The sequence below is a fragment of the Hyalella azteca genome, unplaced genomic scaffold (genome assembly GCF_000764305.2).
Source record: "Hyalella azteca isolate HAZT.00-mixed unplaced genomic scaffold, Hazt_2.0.2 contig6587, whole genome shotgun sequence".
In the NCBI taxonomy this organism is placed as follows: Eukaryota; Metazoa; Arthropoda; class Malacostraca; order Amphipoda; family Hyalellidae; genus Hyalella; species Hyalella azteca.
Genome location: NW_025936745.1, coordinates 856053 through 872292, shown reverse-complemented (window position 1 = coordinate 872292; position 16240 = coordinate 856053). Strand labels below are relative to the sequence as shown.

The following is a 16240-nucleotide window of genomic DNA, read 5'->3' as shown; positions in this document are numbered from 1 at the left end:
TGATGATGTTTTTTTAAGCTGAACAGGCTTTGAATAGATTTGAAAAACCCGAAACTTTTTATTTCTCTTCAAACTTAGGATGCCTCATTAAAAGATCGGAAATTTTTTACTATTTTTTCTGTTAAAAATGTTATTCATGTAAACTGGTCGCGCTCAAGAGTGTCGAATATCATAGCATATTAGTTATAATATTAGTATATATTATAATTATATTTAATTTTAATGACATAATATTATGCTAAATGTCAATGACATCATGCTGCAAGGTTTTATATTATTCCGCAGAAATAAATCAGTTATAAAGCTTCTTGAAATTCTCTGTTTCACATCGACCATGAAAGTAATTTCACTTCATTGCAAATCAAGTGTAGTTGAAACATACGGCTGACCATGAGCGTTGCCATGAGAAGGCTCCAATCTACGCCAAAGAGTCTTGACATTCAGCTACAAGATACTACTATCTATAATCAGCTGCACCGCCGTTTAGTCGGGATTTTAGAAACAGATGTTCACATGCGAGAGTTGAAAAAAACAGACACTCACTCTCCACTGGCTTCCTTGGTGTGCGATTTACAAACGCCGACTACAGAGGGATAGATAGAAACGCTTGGCTCAAGCCCCTGTTAAATTGCGCTAAGGTTCTTTAGTTATCCGGAATGGTGTCATTTGGCTGGTGTATCATGTATAGGGTACACATGAGACATTGGCCGGACACTTGATTCTTTATCTTGTAGCTTGGCGTTGCATCAGACAATATTTCACCGGATGCACTCACCAGTTGACCTTTAAAAATAAACTCGAGTCATGAGGGTTTGAAACGATCAACAAAAGAAACTGAATGAGGCCAAGTTTCAGAATTATAAATAATTAAAGACTCGAAATTATTTAGATGAAGCTCGAAGAATGCCCGGCATTGTACTGTAGAGGGTTAGATATTATGCTAACAGAATGCAATTATCGCGGTTAAATTTGCGTACTTAAATGCAAATTAGCGTTTAATTGAAACCCGATTAATTCTTTTACGTTATTGTCACCCGAGCATGCATGGATGACCATTCAAGCGCACCATAGCACGTGGATAGACTCCATATGGTACCGCATTGTAAATATTTCTTCTCTACTGGGAGCTGTTATTATGAATAGTTTTACACCGCGAAGAATATTATATGCATTGCTTCTATCTTATACAAGCGTGAGCAAAATATAATTCGAACGATTTTTATTTGTATTATTATTATTGTTAATTGCCAAATACTAATATTATTTATTTCAATGGCATCACTCGAGCGCGGATTTTTTAATCATGAAGCTGGTCTTGGTGTAAAGTCTAAACGAGACAAACATTATGGTTTTTCTGCTGCCCATTTATGGAGGATTGTTCACCCCGCCCATCGATCTCGCCGTCCCGCGCTTCAGTCCTCGATCCGTACCGAACTTTTCAACTGGTCTTCAATATTGTACTTTTTCTTGCGTGATTGTTGACTTCGAAGTTTGGGGAGAGTTTATTATTATGTGAGTTGGTTATCTGAACTCCCGAAGATTGTTTAATGCGTATTCATTGCCTCGTTGTTCAACATGTTTCTCGCAGAGTTGGAATTTTCTAATCATTCGGAACACTTAATTAGGCATCAGACTGATTCAGCAAAGTGGTTCTTTATCGTCGTTTTTAAATATTGCGTTAATCATCCAGCATTGCGACACTGCAGCACGGTCATTCAAATATATTGTGAACAGTATACGATACTGCAGATACGGATGCGTTAAATTTATTCACTATAACAACCATTTTCAACTTGCTGAATAGTGTTTACTAACAAGAAGTCTAATTTTAGGGAAATGTGCTCACTAACAAGCATTTTCGGCACAATGATATATGTGTAAACTGCAAAGAATTTTGAGAAAAACTGGAATGAGTTCCATAACAAGAATCTTTAATGACAGGAAATGTGTTCACTAGCGATCTTTTTCAACGTGGTGAAATGAGTTAACTAACGAGAAATTTTACTGTACATAAATGAGCTCACTCACAAGCAATGTTTTAGAAGTCTACTACAAAATATCATAGTATCATAAAGAAATTTAACGGAAGAGTACATTAAATTTTCCCTCAGTAGTGTAACTTACTGAGAAAAACTTGTATGAAGAAAGGCACAGAGCTGGAGACGACACAAGACACATGAGCATCGGCAGGCGTAGGCGGCATAGCAGGTCTTCTTGCTCTCGTTCCCTGAGCGCGGCGGCGCGATCTGTTAATATCATCGGCAGCTCAGTACCACCACTGCCCCGTACCTCAGCCTCACCCCCGACCTTTGCTATTCACCCTAAGCGTTAGAAAAAATTCTGTCACTGGAACGTATGAAATATAAATTTCTTATTGTATTAATAGCTAGGATATAAAATCTCATCGCTGTCATCTACATCCGTAACTTGATTTTTACAAACAATAGCCTCTCAAGCCAAGCTATAATTTAAAATACGTCATGAAACAATTAAAGAATCAATGGCCAAATAATTATTTCGACTCTTGCTTCATACTCGGATCATATATAAATAAAGTCTTTGAAAGTATTCACTCAAACTTGATCCGTTATTCACTTTATAGAAAACTAATATGAAAATAAAGAAGAGCCTCAAATGAATTTTCACTGTCATCAATAGGATAATGATAAGAAGTTATAAGCGGGTGTATTCTATTGGGAATCTTACCTGTTAAAGTCCATATTTACAATAAGTCAATATTGACTGATTTTTAGCGAATCTCAGTCCAGTCTCAGAAGCAAAGCTGCTAACTATAGCAATGTAAGAGATTCAATTGATGGCAATACTTTAACTTTTGTATGCCATTGAAATAAAATATAATGTATACCTCGCAACTCGTTCTATTCGTTTATATGGACTAATTTGTAATGTAGTTATCTTGATTTATTGTTGTCCAATTGTCTCACTGCTTTTTATCGTTGTTATTTTGTTCATCTTGAAGAACAGAGCCGAATCACTCATCGCTCTAACTTTCCTCAAGAACTTGCGCACGCTAGGAGGTTGCTCACTAACTTAGTTAGATTCAGCATTGTGCAAGTGCTTTTCCTGAATAAAACTTGAAACCTCACGTATTGTGAACGAATTTGTGAATAATAATAATGTCATTTATATGGGTTGTTACATCATGTCACCGCCCTGAGCGTGCAGTATGCTAGCCAGAGGTCAATATACCCGGACGCAGCATACAGACTTCTTTACCAGCTACTGACCTCAACGCTTGCATTAACCGGGACTGCCACAGCCAGTGGTAAAGTCTGGGTCAGGAGACGCAGTGGTGGGCGCAAGCACAGCAATTCACGTACGTATGATTCAACATGAATAATTGCTGGTAATTTAGCCTTCTACTGAGCGGGCACTTCAAACGCTTTGGCGCATGTGGCGAGAGTTAACGAGTTACTGCGAGAGATTTAAAGCCCATTAAACGAGCTCTGTCCATTAGTGCACGGTTGACGTGGGCTGGAGATCTCTCTTCGTGAGTTAGGTGTGGGGCCTTAATTAACGAGAGCATCTCTGCACTTTACGTTCGGTTAGTAATTAAGGCACAACCATATTTCTTGTAAGTTCAATTAATATTAATAGATCTGTAAGTAAGCATGTGATACTGATACTACCGCCTCAATATGACTATGGATTTTATATGTCGAAACGATTTGTTTGCTTGAACAAAACTATCTGGATAGTCTCAACTGTTGAACGAATCTTCACACTCAGAAAATGAATGGGTCATTTCATCCAAAGAGTGACACACTTTCATATCAACAGCACAAGTAGAGAGAGAACGTAGCTTTGCTGCTTTTGTCGGGTCAAACTTGATGATCCACACAGAGGTAAAAAAATAATTGCTATTTAGACAGACTAGAAAAAAATCATCTCCATCGCTCAGACTTCTGAGAGCATGGTTGAACTATATAAGGTTGACCCACGAGAAGTTCCGTCATTCAGTTCAGCTTTCTTGATACGTCACGTAGATCGAGAAACGTAAACAAACCCGTCATTCCCATGACTGATTGGTTGACTGGTTTGATCGCATTTCGGTGATTGGTTAATGCCCGTGACGTCACTGAGATCATTTCCATGACGGATTGGTTGACTGGTTTGATCGCATTTCGGTGATTGGTTAATGCCCGTGACGTCACTGAGATCAGCGACGTCACAGGCGAACAACGAACTACATCCGCAAAAATGGGCTTCCGATGGTTCAACCTTATACCAGTTCAACCATGTCTGAAAGCATCATGATGTGCATTTGCACTCGAACGTTAAAGTGACTAATGTTGATCCTTATTATCAAAACAGATTTAAATGTGATTACATTTTAATTTCATGTTAACGTCAAATTAGATAACCCTCTTCCTGCCCACGAATTATAGAATTTTAATCAATCCTCCTTGTTAAATAATCAAATATCCTTGCCCATGAATGCTTCGACTGGACTAATAGTTTATGTATAATAGTATAATATAATAATAAAACAACGGTAAGAAAGGTATTTAGGGTCAGTCGGTGGAGGTTCAGGCAAGCTAATAAAATTCTGAGTTGCAAGCTAATAAAATTCTTCGGTTACCAGGAAATTCTTTTGACGAAGTGCAACATTTCACTGATGAACTTCGATTTGGCGACCATCAAATACAAGAAAAATGGATGCAGACGGAAATTTTTTCTGGCTGGATATGAAGATAATGGTACCTCTACACAGAAAATGTACGTCTACAGAGATACCAGGAACCTTTACAGAGATACCAGGAACCTTTACAGAGATACCAGGACCCTTTACAGAGATACCAGGAACCTCTACAGAGATACAAGGAACCTCTACAGAGATACCAGGAACCTCTACAGAGATACCAGGAACCTCTGCAGAGATACCAGGAACCTCTGCAGAGATACCGGGAACCTCTACAGAGATACCGGGAACCTTTACAGAGATACCAGGAACCTTTACAGAGATACCAGGAACCTTTACAGAGATACCAGGAACCTTTACAGAGATACCAGGAACCTTTACTGCAGAGATACCAGGAACCTCTGCAGAGATACCGGGAACCTCTACAGAGATACCAGGAACCTTTACAGAGATACCAGGAACCTTTACAGAGATACCAGGAACCTTTACAGAGATACCAGGAACCTTTACAGAGATACCAGAACCTACCTGTACAAGGATACCAGCAACTTCTACAGATGTTATAGCATAGCAGCAAGCTGTGAAGGCAACAGGTTCTCGAGCAGAACTTTCTCCTGCCGTGTGATGAATGGCGCGTTTGATGAAGCACCAGCACGATTGTGTAGTCTGCACCTCCAGGTGTTATTTCTAAATAAAATAAAAATAAAAGACATGCTGTATATGACTATCGTAACGGACGGGCATTAGTCGTGAACTTCGGTATGTATGTCACTATAATCCGGCTCGGAAGTATTTGGCTATTGATGTTCCATTGGCGTGCAAGCGTTTACCAAGAAATGCGTTGAGTTCGCAGGAGGAGTTGATAATTTGATCAATAAATGCAATTGGTCGATTAAGAATTAACTGTCTGGTGTTCGATCGTACAATTAGTAGATTAATCAATTTCAAACTATTCATTTATATTCATGTACATAGCTCCGAAACATGTCTACCTGATTAATCATGAAGAACGCAATAGCTGAGGAAATAAATGCTGTTTATTGCGTGTTTACTTTCAAGTTAAAGGCGAGTTGCAGTGGTTAAAAAAACAGGGCAGAGCTCACATTGATCTGCCAAGAATGACGAGAGGTAAACTAGACACAAAACAGAGCACGAAACATATTGAAAACTGATTACTGATTAGCAAATTCTAGAGCAGTGACGGATCTACATCATAAGTTAGGAGTTGGGCCAATTGGTGACGCACACGTCAATCTTCATCGCGTAGAGCTTCTGATCGATCGAACATTAGCTGCTTGTCTGCGGTTATTTGTCTTGACTGCGGTGGCACGCGGTGGCACGCGTGCATTTCGTACCTGCATGTGCAGACAACCAGTCGAAAGATCGTCTTGACTGCCTGCATGTGGTCGCCCGCGGGCATTTCGTACCTGCATGTGCAGACGACCAGTCGACAGATCGTCTTGACTGCCTGCATGGGTCGCCCGCGTGCATTTCGTACCTGCATGTGGAGGCGGCTGAGTTAGAATATGAGAGACGCTCAGGCGACGTCAGAACGTTGACCTCGCAGCTTGCTGTTGCTCAGCTAACAATATGACTGATTGCGGCTACCGATAACGAGCTTAGCTACCTTATTCAACTTGTACAAGCAGATTCCCTTCACGCAAGAACAATTCTAGCACATTTTTCATTTCATTTTTTTAAGTATTCCGTTTTCCTCTTTATATAACAACTATATTTATTTTCTTAAGATATAAGAAAAAAAGATTCAATTTTAATCGATATGTCACTCTACACATCAAGCTCTTCTAAGCAGTTCTGGAAATACGAAGTTCGACACCTCGTGTTGATCGATATTACTTCGAATTCAACAGTGAAAATTTTCCATGTACCTTTTGGTTGACAAATTACCTTGTTAATTTTTTAAATTCTAGAAATACATTATATTTTATTTCATTGTTTATGTTTATTTTTAATTTTGGCCAAATTGACAGTAGCAAAATATTTCCTACGCCCTTACAACTACACCTACGGATAAGAAGTAGAGAAACTAATTCTAAGACAATCCACAACGATGTCTGAGGTCTCACTATCAAGATCTCATTTGGTGTTCAATTACATCAATAAAATCAAAATAAACCAAGACCTTTAGGAAGAAATTAAAATTAAAGTTAAATTCACTGCATAAAATATAGGACTTGGACCATTCCATGGAGCTGTGGGCCTCCATTAACTGCAGGTGTGCCTCGCGTTTTTACGATCTAAGGCGCGATCTTTAACAGCTGGCGAAGTGCATCTAGGATACCAAAGTGCATCCATTTTTTTATTTTGTCTTGGACTGAAGCGAAGTTCTTTTCAGTCCACGTCAAAAGAAGTCACTGATAAGTCAGTCAACTAAAGTAATGCTATTCTCCCCACCGATAGGCACCCTGATAAGTTACGAGCATCTTAGCCACTAGTGGGCGCTTCTTTAATTGATTATCAGTCCCTGCATTGTCCTGCGACGCTTGATTGAGTCGTGCTCTCCAAAAGACGCAGTAAAATTTGACTAATCTGAACCAGACTTATTAGTGCGTGGAGTTCACATGTGGCCAGCAGGCAGTCTATTATTCGAACCGCTCTCAGTTTTGGCAAAAAATAACTGCGACTCGCTGTGATCCCAACATAAAATTTGATTTTATTACCAACACCTTTTGCGCTGACGTTTTTAACTCGCAATTTGAACCGCCGTCTCTCGATCTCGACCAAATATCTCGCAAGAAAAGATTGCTCGGCAAGATAAACGCGAAGTTGAATGGGACGCTCCCAACAGGCAACGCTTGGTTTAAATTTTTATTCGCGATGTGCGAGAGGTAAGAATCAAATACGCGGCAGGTACAGACTGCAAAAATATAATTCGAACCACGCCAAAGATTTTCGGCCAGAATCTTGCGTAACATTTTTCATTCATCGTTCCGCCTTTCCTTGATTCAAAACGAGCTATTGAATTTTATTCATGGAGTAAACATGGAAAATGCACGAAATTAGATTTAAGTGTTTTTGTTATCCCACCAGCATTTGATGTAGTCAAGTATAGACAAGCCATACAAGTGAGTCTACCAGCAGAAATTTCTATCATTCTTATCTTCATTCTTACCAGTTCGTTTCTCAGGCCATACAAGCTAGGAGACGAGAAAACTTCCTGGAAATATACAAGGCAGGAAATATCCACGTATTAATTTCCAGTCAATTTCCCGAGTGCGTATCTATCCTTTGATTTTCTGGCTGAGCCAAAATGCAGCTCAGGCTATCGTGAATCGCTCACTCGCAAGACGGACGAGGACGCGTCAGAGATCGGCAGCTACTCCGATCTCTGACCCGCCCTCGTCCGTCTTGCTGCTGGTCGTGCGACGCCTTCAAAACCTTCTCTTTGTGCACGACTTGCTTGGGCAGTCATTCTTCCTTTCCGTTCATAATGCGACTCAGTAATTCACTCCCCAATCACGAGGTTCAAAAAAATTATAACCCATTCAGGTAACAGAAAATTCCTTGTACCGAGTTTTTTTCCGAAAATATTCGGGTATTTGCACGTTTAAATGCAAAAATCATTATATTGCAGATACTCAAAAATTGCGATGTTTTTTCTGTAAGGAATTAATTTTCTCATCCAAACTGGACTGATAAATTTACCAGAAAAAAAACTAATTACTTTTAGCTACCTCGAATCAAGCTCAATTCAAGTAGATTTTATCAAAGTAGACGTCAAAACTTCGTTTCGATTTCACAATTCCTCAATTCCATAACTTAAAGAATATTGTGTTCTTTTCTGCAGAAATTAAATGCTCCCATTTTTTTATTGTGTGTGGTTTGATATTTTGTTCATTATTTTGTGAAGACCTCCCGGGGTCTGCGTGCCTAATAATTTATAAACGTCGGGCAAAAATTCGGGTACGATGTTATCAGGAACAGGCGTTCTAGCAAACCTTTGGATGCTTCTTTAACCTTTTGAACCTTTTTTTATGCTTCTTTAACCTTTTGAACCCTTTAACCTTTTGAACCTAACTTATCTCTTCTACAACCGTCCTAAAATCTCTATAGTGGCTGATTAAGAATATGTAATCGATGAACTCTGTATAGTATTGGCTTCCCAGCATTTCAAATTAATCATTGACGCAATATTCCTTTATAGCAAAAAGATGTGTACCACAGTTAAGCTGCATAATCTGTAAGAATTTGAAATTATATCCTTGCAATTCCATATAAGAAAAACTGATAGAATTCAATTTTTCATCAAAACTACTAGTATTTTTCATCAAAACTATTACTACAAGCTACTATAGCATTCATTAACAGTGCTAGCATGTCATTTCCTCACGTATAGTCTTGCTTTTAGACAACGTTCGTGTCCCTCAGTTGCAGGTTTAATTTATAATGTATATTTATTATTATAATATAATATCACCTGCATCATTTCTCATTCTGAATGGTATTCATTCAATTGAATATTCCGTATAATTTTCTAAAATTTTCTTCTTAGTTTGTCTTGGTTTAAATAATTAATTCCAAGTTTTGAAACTTGTTTTTACTGAAGCCTCATACAATACATGCAGCATTTTCATCTTTAGTTTCATTCAACATTTATTTAAAAGATGCGGCAAGGCTGCCTTGTAACTTATTCGCTCAAGGCTCAGCAAGTGCAAGCTCACTCAAGTGGGTCAAGCCATAAAAAGTGCCGTTAGTGGGTATCTTTAATTCTCGTAGCCATGTTGCGTCGGGCCGTGTCAACAGAAGCTTATCTCTGGGCAACACTTCGCTACTTCTCGAGTGTCGTTCGCAGCTGCTCTGAATTAGCCGCGGGGCAGTAATATAACTGCCATCATATGCTCATACACTTGCGGTGTCTCTTTCTTAAATTAAGAAAGCTGGCAAGGAACTTGATCCCATGGGAGTTGGTACGTCACATGAGTCATGAGGTCAGAAGATTTTGTTGCTTACACAAGGGGATTATTCAGAGCATGTTTCGTCAACAAGAAAGATTTAATTCTCATTTTGTATGTCTCATCGTGAACTGTTGGCCGCATAGAAGTTCCATGTTGTTAAAACGCCATGTTCATGTTTGATAAGTGACAACTGACCGGAACTCCCTGCCTCTCCTGCCTCTTTATCTTTAGAAAATGATTTTTTTCTATTTACAATATATCATATGTGCGAGAGTGTGAAAAGTAATGTAGTTGAATCTTAGAATTAATTTTAAAAATGGATAAGTTTTATGTAAAGTTTTTTTTTTTTTTGCAGACCAAATGCCTGCGTTGTCGAAGAAGTGCCCGGCACCGGCAAAGAATTTTGGACAGAATGTCGGTATTGGCTGAACAGAAAAATCTGTGGAAGAAAAACGTAAGTTTTTTATGCTTTGCTTATACATTTCTTTCTTGTGAGTCAATTGGGAATTCGTTTTCATGTTTTTTAAATAAAGCAGCTACAATAAAAGTATTTGATAAAATACATCGATCTTGAAGGATTAATTTCCCTCGCACACGATTGGTTGTGATTTATTGCGTGAAAGACGAAGTTATATTTTTACTGATGAAACGTGATGCAAGAAGTTATATTTTTACTGATGAAACGTGATGCAAGAAGTTATATTTTTACTGATGAAACGTGATGCAAGTAGTTATATTTTTACTGATGAAACGTGATGCAAGTAGTTATATTTTTACTGATGAAACGTGATTCAAGTAGTTATATTTTTACTGATGAAACGTGATGCAAGTAGTTATATTTTTACTGATGAAACGTGATGCAAATAGTTATATTTTTACTGCACGTGATAAGATACTTCGAAGAATCTGGTCATTTCTGTTGTATATTGGCAATATGAATCAATTAATTAAATTAATACGAGTAAAAATTTAATTAGTTTTCGAAACCCGGTATAGTTTGCACATCTTTCAGGATCGTTCGCTTCGAATGCTGCGAAGGCTTCGAACAGATTGAGGGAGAGAATGGCTGTACCAGAGGTAACTACAGTAAAAAAAGTAGCTCACTGTAGTGATTTAATCTTCGAAATAAGATTTAAAAGCAAGAAATAAGCACAAATAGCGGGTAAGAAAGTTCCAGGGCTCAATATATTAATGAAACTACTCATATATATACTGTAGGTAAATTTCATATATTGTTCATAAGCCATGTCTATATGTTTCTTAAATCGTTTCAATATATTATTATCGTAGAACCTCATAAATTTAAAAGTCTCCTTTGAATCAAGCAATCAAAAATATTCGATGGCGCCTTAATTCTCACTCGCTCATTAAATGCAAATCATGGCAAAATTTGGTTGATTTAGTGGATTTTTACCATTGGGGTCACTTTCAGAATTTGATTCATTACATTCAAGGGAAAACAAGTTTGTTTTGTTGGACTGATAGTTACGATTTAAACGTTAAAGCAGTATATATAAATTATTAAATAGAATGGGATGCAAGCATTAGTGATAATTTGCCGCTAACGCGTGTCCCTCTGATGCAAGAATTTATTAATATTAATAATATAGGTGGTAATAATATTAAAACTATTTATTTTGATATTAATAATACTATTATTAGTGATTTTGATAGTAATAATAATATAACAATAATAATGCTGACACGTGCTGACAGTGAAGCCGCTGATGAACCTGCTGGAGACGGCGGAAGCACTGGGAGCGACGCGCTGGGCAGCGTACATCAGGGAGAGCGGGCTGGCCAACGAGCTGGAGACCGCGGGCGCCTACACGCTCTTCGCGCCCACTAACCAGGCCTTCGATGTCAGTACTCATTCACCAAACGCCGGACTATTTATAATTGATACGAGTTGGTTAATCCGGCAGCCAATCACGGACGGCTCTTTAAGCTAGACCCAACAATCATGGACGAGAAATCGGCCGCTGCGTGCTCTTAGGCATCTACGAGAATTCACTAGCCAGTTTTGATAGTACGGCCCAAGCATTATATGTTCTCAGTGCAGAAGTTGGAAGTTTGAAAGAGGAAATATGCATTACTTTTTCAAAATTCATAATTAAATTGAACTCATTCATATTTTTTGATAAAGTTGTTAATTTTTTATCACCTTCCTGTTCAGTCTAATCATTTTTTTAATACTTGCTGTAGCATTATCTTTTTATAGTGTTAAGTATAAATTTTCTAGTTATTTAGGTAAAAAGGAATATTAGTGAATTAAAATGCAATCTGCGTTAAAATAGTCTAAATGTACCGGTCCATATTTGTAATTTATTGACATTTATCCATGAAAACAACCAATTTCTCCGCAGAGTGTAAAAAGCTCGCTTAAAAGCCAGCTTGAATCTTACCGTGGCAATCCCAACAACCCAATCCTGCTGTACCACATCGTGCCTACCAAGCTCCCGTCCGACCACTTCGAGGCTAACACCGTCGTCGAGACTCGGGCCGATGGCAACTTCCTGAGGATCAACAAATATTCTAATGGAGTAAGTGGCTTGAAAGTATTCAAGGTATACAAATAATGGGTATAGGTGTCGAAAAGCTTTCCCATCGATTCATAGCAGGGAAGAAAATCCTTCTGATCAGTAAAACATGATAAAGGGAATAATGAAATTTCATGATTGTTATTACGTGTAACGGTAACCCACTCGATACAATGTTCGTGAACTAAAATAATCATGGAAAAGTCAATAATCTCTCGAGTCAGAAGCTGAAGACGCCTGCGTATTGTTTAGATTTGTTAATGATCCAGAGAACTTGACCGGAACACAATTTGAACTTATCAAGGATATTCAATAACAAATAGATTGCCTGTGTGATATAGAATAAAACTTTAATACAAGTCCTCGCCAATTACGAGATAGCCTTTTCAAAACTTCAGCCTTAACTTTATTTCTAAGCAATAAGGCTATGTTTTAAAAGTCTGATTTAGAATACAGAACAAAGAAACCTGTAACTTCCACATTGTTTCGTGTGTTTCTTAACAAAAGTTTTTCCATTGAAACGTAGATGCCGCAAAATGCTGTCCTTCCCCATTTTAATTCTACCAAACGACTTCTGTTTTCCAGATGAACACCATAAATTGCGCTCTGTTACTGCAAAAAGACCAGCAAGCAACAAACGGAATAGTTCATATCATAGACACAATGCTGGATCCATCCAAGTCCCTGCCCGAGAACGTCGCTGATCTTGTACTCAAGGTAGTCTAATTTCTTTTTTTTTTAATTCTGGTGTCAGAGAAAAACGTGTAATGCGTGACTAACTCTTTTAGACGTCACTTTGGGAAAATACAGCGGCAAAAAAGTCTAGGAAATTTCATAATGACCGGTAAATCATTCAGGAATTTAACATTCTAATTATGCGTTAACAAACTTCTTGTTTTCAGGACGGACGCTTCACTGTACTATCTGAGATGCTAGAGAAAAGTGGCTACATCAACGTACTGCGCACCATGCAGGGTTCCATCACCTTCCTAGCGCCCTCTGACGAAGCTTTCCAGAAACTACCGGACTCCAGACGCGATAAGATCATCAACGACCGAGAGGCTAGGCTAGGTAACATGTATATGATTCGCTTTAACATCCAACGACGAAAACCATATTAGCACATTCAACAACTTTCAATTGTTCTCTCTTTTGCTCAAACCTCATTGCAAAATCTGGTCTTCATGTAAATAAATTTCTATGTGTCTGTACAAAGCAATTTAGACTAATGAATAATTTCACTTGCTCTAGTTCGCTTTCCTTCAGGAGGTTGACGAAAATATGACCTGCAGAATCTGCCGTGCTTAATAACGGTACCTCTCTATATTTCAGCTCTGATCCAGAACCACATTATCCCACACGTTATCTGCGAGTCAGCCATAACTGGGGAGCATAAAGTGCGGACCGTTAGCAGCAACAAGCTGACTTTCAACTGCGACATTAGTGGCGCCTACGTCGAGACCTCCAAACTTAGAGGAAACTTCAACCTCGGGAAAAATGGCATCATTCACATTTTGGATGATGTGTTGCTGCCCGATAGAGGTATGCCGATACCCGTTATGAAGTAGGTTTACGAACTAGTTATGTAATAAACTAATAGATATAGCACTCCATTAGCCGATAAACTTTCTTACGCAACGTTCTTTGTTCCAGTTTTTCTTTACAGCTGGTTCCTTTAAAATAACTTTTTGAGCGAGTTACTGTCTTCGTGATAAAAAATTGTTGGATGAACTTACTATCTCCTTACGATTTATTTGTTGTAATATGTCTATACTCAGCTAAAAACCTGATTGAGCTTGCCGAGAGTCGTCAGCTTTTCACGTTCGCCGAACTGGTGCGCAATGCAGGCCTCGAAGAGACGTTGAGCCACACCGGCGACTACACCTTCTTCGTGCCCGACGAAAACGCGTGGTTCGGTACGTAGATGTGCGAACTACACCGGAGCGGTTTGAATATGATTGCAAGCTAAAACCAAAAAATAGACCCATGCATGGACACAGTAAAAATGTGATACATTTTTGGAGGTAAATTAAAAAAATTTTTCGTGATGTCGGTACTAGATATTAACTAGAATATTTACTTCCAGAGTTGGATCCAGCAGTGCTCCAGCAGGCACGGCGAGACGTCGAATACGCAGGACTGCTGCTTCGCTTCCATGGAGCCTATGGTCGTCACCTCACCAACGCCATCACTGATAATCAGGCAAGACTCGAAAAATTTAATGCTAATTTCCAGTACAAAGAAGACGATCTAACATCATTTACCAGAAAAGACAATCTAACAATAAATCTGAGTAAATCTTTCTGTCTTCATTGAACAAACAGAACAGTGAAACCGAGAACAGTCAAATTGAAAACGTTAGTAAGCAGAAATGACAATTTTGACTCAAGTTATGCGTATATTAACAATTAAACAGATTAACTCTCTTACTCTGAGAAAACATTAATAACGGTCTGCACACTGCACAGCTCTCAGCATTAACTCACATCTAATGTACGACAGTGCTAAAACAAATAGACAAATTTTTATAATTTCGACTGGAAACACTGTATGACCCCTGAAAGTGGCGTTTTATTCTCAGGCCATCATGTCTCTGGACGAAGAAAACCCCGTGAGGCTTCAGGTATGGCGCCGCGCGATGGGAGTGGAGGACGCTCGTATTACTACGCCAGACATCGAGGCGCAGAACGGAGTCATCCACATCATCAACAAGGTCATTTTCCCATCCAACCAGACGGCCATCGCAACTCTGAGATCATTGCCCGGCCGTGATACCTTCAAGTGAGTCGTAGTCGTTCGGTCAAATATCGTTAGCTAGTACAGCATAAATTTATTTGAAAAAGAATCCACGATAGTTACTTTGTCACGATATAACCCGAGACCACAGTTTTATTTTTAATGGTGCAATCGTGAGACATTGAATATGGATGGGAGAATGGGCTTGGAAGTTAAAAATATAGATGTGATTTGATTCCTGGTTAAAGTATTTTTAACGGTGTTATCAAATCTACAATAAATTAATATTTATAATTCCATTTTTTAAGCCCTTTAGCAGGAACTGTCTACTTGATCTACTGTCTAGCAGGACAAAATTTACAGCACTACTATGCCTCTATACAGTTCATGCATTTCTCAGATAGGCAGCGCCGAAATTTCTAATTGAAACTTTAAAATTTTCATTTTGTAATCACAGCCGTTACCTGGAAGTTCTTCAACGGGCCAGCTCGCTGTCACCTCCAGTGTTGACACTTCGACCCGAAGATGAAACTTTCTACACTTTCTTTGTCCCTTCTGATGCTGCCATCGCCAGAGTTGATGGGGTGAGGACACAATAGATTCGTATTAAATATAGCATTTCGTTATCTTTGAGCAGATTTCATTTCAAGGGCTCTACAACATGTAGTAATGATGCTCCTAAAACCACTTTGAAAAGAATATATTAACAGAAAGCACTGACTTGCAAATATAGCCAACTTTTCAGTGCTGAGCTAGTCAGACGTAACATATTGAAGGACAATATTAAAATTCCTAAAATATTATAAATCACAGTTTGTGACGATAGATTTCGAATTTTAAATTACTCATATATAATTCAAATGTAAGCTTGTATTGCGTGCTGCATGATAACTTTACTGCCGTTTGTTCATCTCCTAACAAGCCTTTTATGCCATTTAATTTCCGAAAGAAACAAGAATTCAATCCTTTTTGAAATCGTGGTTTATTCTTGAATGTCTAAATGATTATTCGCATATAAAATTGAAATAAATAATGAATTATTCTTATTATTGGCAGACTAGCCAAGAAAAATTGCGCAGAGGAGACGCTAGCTTTGTCACATCATTTGTGAAGAGGCACGTGGCTGTGAACATGTTCCCGCACATGTCCTTCGAACCTAACCTCATATATTCGATTGAAGCCATGGACGGACGAAATTTCAACGTTAAGAAAAACGCTGAAGGAAAGCTGACAGTGAGTAAATTAACAGAGTGATATCATCTACTAAATTAACCTAACTTATTGAAATCTCAGAAAAAAGGTCTATTCTTCTTCTGGTAAACCTTTCTGCTCAATAGTTTTTAAATGAATTAAACTTTGTCAAAGCGTGCATTGTATTTCACCTC

General features: G+C 38.4%; 1 protein-coding gene across 3 annotated transcripts in view; it reads left to right on the top strand.

Annotated features, from left to right (window-relative positions):
* LOC108677189 (transforming growth factor-beta-induced protein ig-h3) overlaps window positions 1–16240 on the top strand; it is a 30633-nt gene that overhangs the window by 10960 nt on the left and 3433 nt on the right. For all 3 annotated transcript variants that reach the window (XM_018165365.2, XM_018165364.2, XM_018165363.2), the window contains exons 2-13: window positions 9935–10033; window positions 10592–10656; window positions 11296–11441; window positions 11946–12122; window positions 12705–12836; window positions 13022–13190; window positions 13452–13661; window positions 13898–14035; window positions 14206–14321; window positions 14701–14900; window positions 15313–15439; window positions 15912–16088. In XM_018165365.2, coding sequence (XP_018020854.1) covers window positions 9935–10033; window positions 10592–10656; window positions 11296–11441; window positions 11946–12122; window positions 12705–12836; window positions 13022–13190; window positions 13452–13661; window positions 13898–14035; window positions 14206–14321; window positions 14701–14900; window positions 15313–15439; window positions 15912–16088 — 1756 coding nt within the window. The remainder of the gene's footprint in view (window positions 1–9934; window positions 10034–10591; window positions 10657–11295; window positions 11442–11945; window positions 12123–12704; window positions 12837–13021; window positions 13191–13451; window positions 13662–13897; window positions 14036–14205; window positions 14322–14700; window positions 14901–15312; window positions 15440–15911; window positions 16089–16240) is intronic.